Source organism: Phasianus colchicus, chromosome 4, assembly GCF_987193195.1.
Source record: "Phasianus colchicus chromosome 4, bPhaCol1.hap1.1, whole genome shotgun sequence".
Classification (NCBI taxonomy): domain Eukaryota; kingdom Metazoa; phylum Chordata; class Aves; order Galliformes; family Phasianidae; genus Phasianus; species Phasianus colchicus.
The window spans coordinates 41,672,600-41,684,187 of NC_143439.1; the positions used below are offsets into that span (position 1 = coordinate 41,672,600).

General features: G+C 42.1%; 1 protein-coding gene across 6 annotated transcripts in view; it reads right to left on the reverse strand.

The window, feature by feature from the left end:
• The window catches only part of EMCN (endomucin), a 50,048-nt gene extending 38,577 nt beyond the window's left edge, over positions 1–11,471 (reverse strand). For 5 of the 6 annotated variants that reach the window (XR_016466130.1, XR_016466129.1, XM_090139315.1 and 2 more), the window contains exon 1: positions 11,351–11,471. Coding sequence is in view for 4 of the 6 variants with exons in the window: in XM_090139315.1 (XP_089995441.1) it covers positions 11,351–11,456 (106 nt within the window). In the remaining 2 variants the exon portion in view is untranslated. Of the gene's footprint in view, positions 1–5,322; positions 5,511–11,350 lie in introns of those variants that run through there. The other variant, XM_031608811.2, reaches the window with a different exon arrangement.
• Between the last annotated feature and the right edge of the window lie 117 nt (positions 11,472–11,588).

Sequence of the window (11,588 nt, forward strand, 5' to 3'; positions counted from 1 at the left end):
TCCATGCCAAGATGAGGAAGAGTAGTTCATCTATCATAGAGAGTTGTCCTCACACCAAAATAAATACCACCTCACACACATCTAGAAGGTTATCGACATTGTATTTCCAGTAAAAGCCTAGGCTCAACACCGAGCATGTGAAGTGGAAAAACAAGTCAAAAACGACTCCTGTCAATTCAAACATCTTTTTTTATAAATAATAACATGCCTCAAAAAGTAAGTAGTGCATTTTACAGAGAAAAGTAATGCAAATCCTTGGCCAATGACAGTAAGTATGCCAGCAGGTTTACCTCGCACCATCTAAAATGCAAATCTTTTGTCATTCTTATTAGTTGTGACCTCATTTGCCAAACCTGTCAAGCCCCAGTATAGCACCCACCTCCTGCTGAAGATTAAGAAAGAAAAAATCTTCAGGAAGCACAAACAACTCATTAATATAATCAGGGATTTAATTAATTTAATCCTAAAGATTTGATTACATTGACTCAAACCAAGTACTACCCTGGGAACTCAAGGCATTAAGACAAACCGATTGTGCCTTTGGAAATGATTATGTATCTTGTAGAAATCTTCAGACAGCAAGGTGGGGATAGAGCTCCCATACTGGCAAAACATGCAATTTCATGAGAGAGATAAGACAAGGCAGAAAGGTTGCAGCAGATAAATGTTACACACAACCATGTGCCACCAGCTCTGCAGTTTCAGTGACGTGAGACACGTTGCTATCTAAAGTGTGCAGCTAATACCCAGGTGCAGGTTAGTGCCATTGGAAAAAGAGATTAAAAGCTGCTGTGAAAATACTCTGTTGATAAATAGGTTGGGATTTTCACCTGTAGCAAAGTCAGGCAAGCATCCACTGTCCATTTAAAAAGAGTTAGAAAATCCTTGCCCTGTTATAAGCACGGATTTGTCAAAGTACTTCTTCCCTTTAGTTATCTCCAGTGGGTTGGCCTGCCTGACACAGTGTGCCAGTGACAGGGCATCCAAGAGCTCACCTTGGCAAGACAAATGCCAAGCATCACTACTCTGCTGAACATGTCAGTGGTTTGCATGGCAGGTCATGGTATGACTTGGGGTTCTGACTTCTCTCATGAAATCTGGGATACATATTTTTAGAGTTCTAGCTGAACCCAAAAGTAAATGTTTATCTTCTAGCAAAGCCAGGTCTGTAATTCCTGACTTTTAATTAGAAATAACAGCTGCTATCCATACACAAATCGAGTACACTCTCTTTATCTACAGAATTGTCAAATAAAACTGTTAAGGGTCTTTCTTGAGTCTGTCTCAGCAGAAAATACAGACAAAAAAGCCCCTCCTCATGAGAAACAGAAGTGATGACGCCTTCTCCACAGGATTGTGATGTGGGAATTGACTTCCCTTTGGACTGGGATGTTAGTCTGGCTACCAAGAGGTACCAGTCCAAAGTGCTCCCCTCCTCAGGCTGAAAATTTTGTAAAGATTATTTTTCATTGGTGTTTTTGCAGGTTTTTCTGCACAGGGCCCAAATAGATATTAGAAAAATAAATACATAAAAATGAAGGCAGAAGTCAAGGTCCTTTCCTATTTAGAAAAACAAGACAAAGTACAAGCTTCAGCAAGTCTTTTATCCTTATTTGAAAAGACCGAGGATTGTTGCTAATTTAGATGAAAGAAACAGCTAAACAAAATAGAAAACATACTAGTACATTTTCAGATGAGAAAACCATTGTTGAGTCTGTTATATAGCGTTATGCATCCAGGTTTGCAGCTGAACGCGGCGGGCAACGTGCCCTTTGCTATCAGTTGCTGTTTATTTTTGCTGCAAATCACTCTCTTCTTATCAAGCAGGTATTAAGCCATCTGCTCATCTCCTCAGTAAATGTAGCAAACTTGCATTCAGGTTTGGGGCTAGAACACATGGTTTTCTTTGCAGACTGCTAGAAGTGACGGAAATACCTCAAAGACTTTTTTTTTCTCCACAACAGGCAAACTCTCAAGACACTCAAGTTTGGGTTCCAGTATGAAAAGGCAGCTATCTAGACCCTATTCATATTTCTCACATTTTCAGAGATAAGCATGATCTGGATATGACAGCCTGCACACTTTTGGTCTCCCCCAGAGCACAGTCACAAAAAATAACCAGAGAGTGGGGACCCCTGCTCAGGAACTCTAACTGCTCAAAATTGTTAACTTAGTACAGAATTTTTTATTTTTTTAAGGACTTGAAGACGTGTAAGCTGAGGTGGAAAAGGGAAGGCTATCCATCTCCTCTAGTTAACACTGAGCAAAGCAGAGCTCAGGCAACTGCAAATGCATGTGCTTGCTACGGGAACCCTGCTCTAGTGGGACTTCCCTTGGGGTGTCATAACCAGAGCGTGATGGGGTCAGGGTAATACCCCAGGCACTACAGCATCCCCTAACAGGAAAGAGTTGGGAAGTGCTTAGCTCAGGGTTGTTCCACAGTTTAAGGAGCAGCTCCAGACTCTCCACGCCAAGTTTTGCTCCCAAAGAGGAAAGTGCCTTTGTTTTATTTCATAGTGCCATCAGTTTCGCAGGCAGCAAAGGTACTGCTCACCGTCAACAGGGGTCACTAATCAAACATTAATAGGCTCATCCATGGTGCACCCACAGTGCCAGGCAGCATGTTGCAGTGTGCAGAACCTGAACACCTCCAGGCTGATGCTAAGATGAGCACTAGCCCTATATTTTCTGCTGTCATCTGTGTAGGAGAGAAACCTGGATGCCCCGGCTGGAAGGAAGCTGTGTTGTACTACCAACGCATCACAAAGAAAGATAAGCTTTTATGTCTGATCACTGACCTTTGGTAATTAAGACCCATTCTAGTGCTTTGTTGCTTAAAGCTGGAAATGTCCTGAACTGATCCTGAAAGTATTTCTATTTGAGAAGCATTTTGGAGCAGGGAAAAATGGAGGGCAATATGTTGGGGCAGAGCATATTGAGATGATCAGGAAAGAACTCCTGCCTACAGTTCATTATTTTGCTCTTAAAAATGGGGAAAAGCCCAGAGAGAAGGAAGAGGGTGTCAGAAAGCCCTTAGCCTCCCCATCTACACACAAACCAGCTCCAGTAACATGCTGGCAGAGGGTAGATTCCACCCTCACAGAGGGACTCTGAAGATGCAAGATTCCAAGGTGAGTTAGAAAATTATCAAGAAAGCCCTACCCTCACTCAGGCTGAAGGCAAGGCATAAGATTCAGAAGCTCTGCAGAAGCCTGGGCACAGCCTTTGCTAAGCACTATGGAAACACTCTGATCCACCTCTGCATGGCTTGCAGATGATGCAAAGACAGGCAGCTTGTGTGTTTTGTGTGAAAAGGATGCAAACACACACAGTGTTCATCCTGGCAAACTTTGAGATAAATTGCTCCTAAACCTGGGAGAGTATTAAAATGCTTGAGTGTGATCTGACCCTCTTTTTTTTTTTTTCCTTTTTTCCTTTTTTTTTTTCCCCCTTTTACTGAGCATAATTTTAAAATTCTAAAGGTGTTTCTAAGCAACTGGAGCAATGCCTTGCTGCACAGAACAGGGAGACCGCACACCCAGGAGGCCAGTGTCAGCCTCCTTGTGAGCCATCCTTTTTCCAGATAATTAGGTCCCACAGTTGCAGCCCAGATCTACAGAATACCTCGGTGATCACAAATAGTGGAAATCCAATGATTTTGGCCTGTCCAACTGGATAAATTAGACAATAAAACTGCATAAAACTGTTTCTGCTTTACCAGGTAGTAAACTGTAGAAGTCCAGGCTGCCAGCTTTCATTATTCAGTGTTAATGACGGCACAGAAGAAAGGACTTCTGACCAGATTGTATTCTTTTACTTGAATGATGCAGAAAGAGACATATAGCCAAACATGTATTTTTGATTTCCTCGTGTGAGTTCACCAACAGAATTATTACTATTCTCTTGCAATAAAACTCTTAAATAAAGTGGAATACAAAGTTACAGAGCAAACGCGCCCTATGGGAAATTTGCTTATTCACCATCATTTTTTCTGCCCCACTCATACCACAAAGAGAAGGGAAAATCCTTTTTAAAGAAAGCGTTGCTTAAAACTGACAGAGTTCCTCCCACCCCTGTGTGCTGCCTTCTGATAAACTTTATGGTCTCTTGTCTTATATACGTTCCTTTTGATCCAGCTCGGCTTTGCTTTTCAGAAGTTGTGAAATTAAAAGGTTTAACAATGACAGGAAGGCTATTTTTACTATATTTTCTCTGTCTGCTACTCCCAGTATCTCAGCGCAGACTTTCAGGTCTCATATTTACTTAACATAGTTTTAGAAGCATTTCTTTCTCTGGCACTATGTTATTTTTAATCTCATGCATTGATTTTTTTTTTTTTTCTAACAGTGGTAAGCCTAGACAGTAACATAATCTATACCACAAAAGACATGTCTAGATTTCACCACATCATCTAAGCATAAATTCACTAACTGAGCAGTTAACCTGGTGTTATTTTTAACTTCTGACTCACAAAATCATTTAGAGGCAATGTACAACTCTGGTTATGTGTATGCACACCACAGGGTTGGCAAGTTAAAGCATGGATGGAATGCAGATTTGACTTAAAAAGCACCTTCTGACAATGATGACGATAGACTCTTGTCATTGTTACGGTTTCTCTCACCCTTCCAGGATTTACTAGTTAAAGCTTAAAAGCAAATCTCTCAGGCTGACCAATAGTGCAAGTAGCAGTTCAGTGACCATGTGAACACAGACAGGCTTGGTTCAATCTGCACATCTCAGAATCGCTTTTAAAAGATACTACACTCGGTCCTCAGGCTTGCATCCCTTATTACTTGGCACATGATAAATGCCCTAAGACCCCATTTCTCTGAGAGAAACGAGCCTGTTCCCAAGAATAACCCCTAGCCAGAATTACTGCTAGTACAGACCAGGGACATCCACCAGGATAGGCACGATCTGCAAAAGCAGCGTTCCCAAAACCTGACAGACATTTCAACCCCCTCCTCTTTAAGCCCTCTCTACAACAGATGCTTCAGTTCAGCAAAGGAAAACAGAACAGAGAAGATTAGTTAACACACTGCTTTTAACTCCCCTCACACTGAGGAGCTAGCTCCACAATGCCCAGAAAGGAAGCTGTCACCAAAAGTACAATGGCAGGAAAGTTTTCTTTCACACACAGCTCCGCTACCAGCAAGTGCCTTCTACTCCAGCACGTGGTCTTTCAGTCACTGCATTACAATAACAAAAAACCCCGAGCTCCCAAAAAACTCTGAACAAAAACTACCCACAGGTCCTGCCAGCTAAGCCTCCGCTTGCAAAACACTGACAAACTGAGCTGAAAAAAGCCCAAAAACTTACGACACAGAGCGCAGGTACAGAGCGCAGCAAGGAGGAGGCAGACAGTCCTCAGGAGCTCCATGCTGGGTGGTGGCAGGCAGCTCTCCCGCACACAGCTGGGCAGGGAGTGCTCCTGTGCACTGCCGTGGGCCCTAATTACTCCATGGAGACCGTGCCTAGTCACTGCCCATTCCTGCTTATTTTGGGGACTTTGATAAAGAACAGGAGGAAACACAGCATACTCCCTCTGGGAGTTCAGCACGGAGGAGATTTATTGTTTCAGTCCTTACAGGAACTCCTTTTCTTTGGCAGCCAACTGTGTTTTTGTTAATACGTTATTTTGTTCTTCTTCAGCCAAGAGGTCAGGGAAGTTTCTGAACAGAGGCAGATCTTTCTTTAGAATAGGCTATACATCACTGCCTTTCACACCGCATCTGGGGGTACTTTAAAGGGACATCCAGTAATAGCAAGGCAGCCTGGGTGTTGGGGATAAGGCAGTCAGGGATGGAGGGGTGAAGTGAGCAGCAGGAGCGCTGACTCCTCTTGTGTACTATCCAGTGGCTTTGGGAAAGATCAGGGCCAGCAGAGCATGCCTCCCTGAGAGATGCTGTCTCCAGGGGACACCAGCACGGGTTGGGGACACAGCCCCAGCAATATGCCTGGTGTGAACAGGCTCTGCGCCTGATATTAGACCCCCCACTGTCCCTGGAATAGCTTTGACTGATGGGTGTCCAAAGTCTCCGGCATGAGGTCTTCAATGGATGGTAATTTGTCCTGCAAGCACTATCGTGGTTTTATGTTTTTTTTTGGTTTCCAGTTCCACATCAAAACATCGAGTACTGGAATTGAAGTGTTAATGCTCCAATTCCAGGTACCTATCCCTATACATTACGGAAGTCATGGGATCTGACCCTTCTGGGTAGGGCAGTCTCTTATTGCCTGGCAGTGGGTGCTGGAGGTGCTTTCCTAGCCGTTCCAAGCTTTTCAGGTTTGACTCGGTCTCGGGAACTCTCTGTCCCCTATCTTATTTATTAGTCTCAATTTCAATTAGATTGTATTATATTGTGTTATCTTGCATTCCGATATCATAGTTAGTAAAATAAGTTTTCCTCCATAGATTGTTGCTGCTGGTTTTTTTTTTTTTTTTCTCCTCCCTTCCTTCCTTCCCATTTTGTGGGGCCAGGGGGTTGGGGGGCAGGGGCCTACTGCCCCCTGTCATGGGCATAGATTGATCTAGTTAACTCTGTGACAAGCACACAAGGGGAAAACTCACCTACGTTCACAGCAATCCTTCCTTAGCTCCAGCATGAGATACCCATTTGAAGTTACTTGAGTTATGCTTGGCTGTATCATGTCATGTTGCTGAAGCAACAGGAACATCTTTCTCCCTGAGCCTGGTCCATTAGCAAAGCAAAGAATTTAATATCCTTCTGCAGAGGTACTTGCAACGCTGACTTACTGTGTGGTGGTGAGGATGTAGTCTCCAGAGGAGGATCCACCTGAGGAGTCAGCAGAGGTCTGGAGCCTTCATCTCAGGCCCAGCTGATCTGAAAAATAGTAGCATCCCAACTTCCCACAGCCCTATCTCTGGAGGGTGTGGAAGGGACCCAAAAAGAGCTCCAAAGTAAATGGAAGTCACAACACTGTCTTGCAATTCTCTCATACTCTACATCCTAACTGTTTTATACAGCTGATGACAATTAATCACAAAGCTTCACACCCAGTGAGAGTGTGATGCAGTATGTTTACTCATGTCCCTCTCTCCAGTTCTCAGGAAAATTAAGAGGAAAAACTGACCTCATAAACAGCCTGATTCATTAAATAATCAACCCTAACTACTGTAGTAATTAAGACATTCTTTTTCCTCGTGACTCCTGCTCACAAAACGGGGAAGTTTTGGAAGAGATTCACATGCAGGAACTCCTAGGAGCTCAGCTAGTGCTTCCAACAGCAGTGCTGTTTGATTTGCGTGATGAGGAAAACAGCAGCAGGTCAGCAGTCTGTATGGAATAACTTTCATCTAGTTAAACTCCATTTCTATATCTTAAAGCTATGACATATCCTCTGCCTATTGCAGGTGACAGAAGCTGGTGATCAGTAGAAAGCTAGTGACAGACAGTGAATTGTTGGCACTTCACTTGGACAGGCTTATCTGGTGGCCATTATGGGAGATGCAAGCCCGTAAGTTCTCCTTAAGAGGGCTGCGTTTTCTCCACCATTGGAAAGAATCTCACAGTAATACAAATTTGACTCAGAATGGAGGTGGATCACATTATGACACTCTCGTCAAGCGTGTCGGAGCATACAGCAGGAAGTTGTTGCCAGCCTTCTGTTCTTACATTTGTTTTGTGCCAGCATAGGACATGAGGTTAGATTGGCCCAGAAAACAGCAGCCAGTACAGCAGAAAGCCTTCAGCCACAGAAATAAGACTTTGGGGAGTGAATCATCCCAGTTTAGCGATGGTTCCAGTGTGATAAGAGGAGCTCTAACCTTCCTGCATTGCTAAACTGCAACCTGGAATTTCTTTCTAAGAAACAATACATAAAGAAATATTATTTTTTTTGAGGCCCAGAGAAACTGAGTGCCCAAGAGAGCATTGATTTGATTCAGTGCTGTTCATGCCGAGAAGCAGTATCCAAAGGATTCCTCAAAGCACTGATGATGGTGGTTGGTTACCTGTAATTCAGTGAACTCAGAGAGAGTATGGTGTGTCACAGCTCTGTAGAAGCTGCACATACTGTGGGTACCTGAAAGGATGGAAGGGAAAGTAGGAGGAAGGACCATATCCCGCTGCCTGATACCATATATAAAAATTTCATTTCCACCACAGAGAGTCCTAAGGCAACTTAAGATAACTGTGATCCACTAAGAAAGCTTCTAATGTCAGCAGTAAAGGCAGCCAGCGTTTGGTAGGTCAAACTTGGTAGGATGAGCAGCAGCACGAACAGGAAGGAATAACTGGGATAGGAGGGGAACAGATGAAACGCCACTGAAAGAAAAACCCTAGCCAAAGCTAAGTTGTAGTTTCTGAGCTTAAGAAGAGATTTTCGTCCCCCATGTCAAAGGAAACATTTGTTTTATTAAAAAGGAATAACTTAGGGTTTTGAAATCTTCCAGAAATCACTGTAGCAAAAGAGTATTCCTCTATGTGTCTGATGAAAAAACCTTCTCTTTTCCTCTCCATCGGCCAATAAGTTTTTCTTTATTGAATAAATATTTTTCTTTCTTTCTTCAAACCAAGAAACAGTACCTTCAGTGCCAATGAGTGCTTTGTTTTATAAAGAGAGATTTGGTCATCGGTAATGCTGCCAACTGTAGCATCACTGCCAGTTCTGAACTACCTGAAGTTCCACTTAGAGCTCCAGAGCAAGTGGCTGTGTGACAGTCTCAGTTTCCACACTTGTTCAAGTAAGATTTTAGCCCTCACATTTTCAGAAGAATACTTGAAATGGGGCCAAAGTGCACTCTAGAGAATGAAAGGGCTCTCTGTTCCAAAGCCTCAGTATTTCGTAGCCCAATGATGGCTGGGTAGCTCAAGTTATATATTTATTTTTGCCAGTGTGGTATTTCATTATTAAAGGGAAGCCATTTACTGCCACCATGTATTTGCAGTTACAGATTTATTGGTCTCAGGCTGTATTTATATATTCTTTCTTAGTTCACATTGCTTGCAGCAAAACATGACTTTCTTCTGCACAGTACTCCTTTGAGGTTCAAATAATCCCCTTCAGATTTAGAAAATGTAGAAGTTTCACATGTTCTTCAATATTCCTAGAGCATGGCAGCATAAAACAGGAAATGATACAGATAGCTGTATTGCCTTGCTTTGGGCTGTGAGAAGTTTCCAGCGTGGGAACAAAGAATATGTTAGTCTGTGTTTTTAGAAAAGCAAAAATAAAAAGATACATAGTCTTTAATATTTTCTATACTGTAAAAACAGTGACCAAATTTGCCAGCTTTTTCCAAGTGATACTCACTATTCCTTCCACCGATGGTTTGTTGAAGCAGAATGATTAATAAAAAAAAAAGACAACCTCAATTTTTTTTCCTACATATGCGTTTCAGCAAGAGTACCTAAACAAGGATACTTTACCAGAAATTATTTCTGGCTTACGTATTACATATCTGTGTGTTTGTTTGAAATCCCATAAGCAGGATTCATTTATGTTGAAAAGTGAGGCTGTGAACAGCATAGAAATACATTGCTTAGTTATGCTTTCTATTGTTTAGAAAAAAAAAATATCAAAGTATTGTTTCCATCTACTTCATACATTCAAATTTTAATGTAATGTAGAATGCTCAAGAATTTGAATATAGCAGCTCTAAACCAAGACATTATAACATGCAGAAGTTACTTTCAAAATTCATGCTGGGGGACATTTTAAAGTGTAGATGTTTTGTTCTGAATCATTTATGAAAGCACTGGAACTTTTCAGGGAATAGAAAAGTCAGTGCCCAACTGCCTCTGCACAGAATAATATTAAGAACACTAAAGATCAGGTTTGCAAATGTGCTTAAGTGCTTAGCAAGGAAGATAGCCACCTTTTCTTTGTAGCACAGAAATGCCTAAACGTCATTATTTATTTGATTCAGAGCCAGCTACTAATGTGAAAAACATCACTAAATCTTTACGTGCCTGGATGCCTTTGTGTAGGCATTAAAGACCAAAAAACATTTAGCACATATTCAGCACTCCTTTCATGAGAGATACAGTCAAGGCCAGAGCTAACACAATTACTTCAACTCCAACTATGAGGCTTGGGTATTGATAAGGGTTTTTCGGTTTGCTTTTTGGATTTTTTTTTTTTTTTCCCTTCAAAACCCACTGTAAGGATTTTCATTACTGCAAAGCACGTTTTTCCTCTTCTTTCATACCTGAAACTCTATTGATGTACTAAGGGGAATGAAAACATGCTTGAAGGAACTAGCTCAATATTTATTCACTTGCAACAGATACAAGCCAGGAACACATTTGTAGGATTGTAGCTGCCACTCTGCTGGAGTGCCAGATCTCAAGATGTTGTTCTTGTGATTCACATGTATTCAACTGACACATGCCACTGTGTTGTGGTTTAATCCAGCATGTGGCTGAACACCATACAGTCATTCACTCAGTACTTGTTTTCCAGTGGGATGGGGGAAGGGAATCAGGAAATAAAGTAGAACTTGCAGGTCAAGATACAACTATTTACTAAGATTGAGAAAAGAGCAAAGATAACTCTGTGTGTGTATGTACACATACACACTCATAACCTGTTATGCTTTCTCTTTCTATCCTCTCTCTTCTATATATATACACACACATGTGTATGTATGAGTACTGCACGTATATAACAAGCAATTGCTCACCATTCCCAACTGGTGTTCAGCTAGCCCCCAAGCAGTGGAAGAGAGAGATGAACACACCCTTCAGAACTCCTTCCGCATGATATTATATAGGATAGACCATCCCTTTGACCAGCTTAAATCAAACATACTAGTTCTGTTTCATCCCAGCTCCTTGGGCCCTTTTCTTAGAATGGCCTTGGTTCTATACAACTCTGCTTAGCAATAACTATAAATGTCAGTGTTATCAACATTGTTTTTCTTCTAGAAACAAAACACGGCATCATACCAGACACACTGAAGAAAATAATTCCATTCTAGCTAAAACTAAGACACACCATCAAAACACATAGCAGATCTGCAAGCCCAAGCTTCCTCTGTAGCTCTTGCTGCGCACCCCCATCTGTGCTACCAGCAAAACGTAAGATAGAATGCATGCTCTTCAATCACTCTTTTTGTCATCCTGCTCCACAAAACTGCATTTCCATCCTGAGCCATGGTTTATTTCATAGACTCCTAATGCTTAGGCATCTTTCATGCACTATCCTTATTTTTCCAAGCCTGAGGAGAATTTATTTTAGTGGAAGGACACCCTATACCTGTATAACACAATTGAAAGCACAGCAATAATAGCAGAATAGTAAGGTTCCAGGCTGCAGCAAGTGAGGGTTTGCTCAAATGCAACAGCCATAGTCACAGAAATAAAGAAAAGAAGCTGCTTACCTTCAGAAGGCCACAGGTACACAAGGATCTCCAGCAAGATACCCACATCTCCACTGCCAACCCCTAAATGAAGTCTGGGAAGAGGTGGATCCTGGCTCCACCCCATCTGGTCAGTCAGGCACACTGCATGCACCTGAGCTTCCCTTGGTTGGCCCTGCCTTCCCACCAGGTGCTCGATCACTATTTCAAGCTGTGACTTAGCATTCCTCCTACAACGTGATTAGCTGGTTCTTGTCTT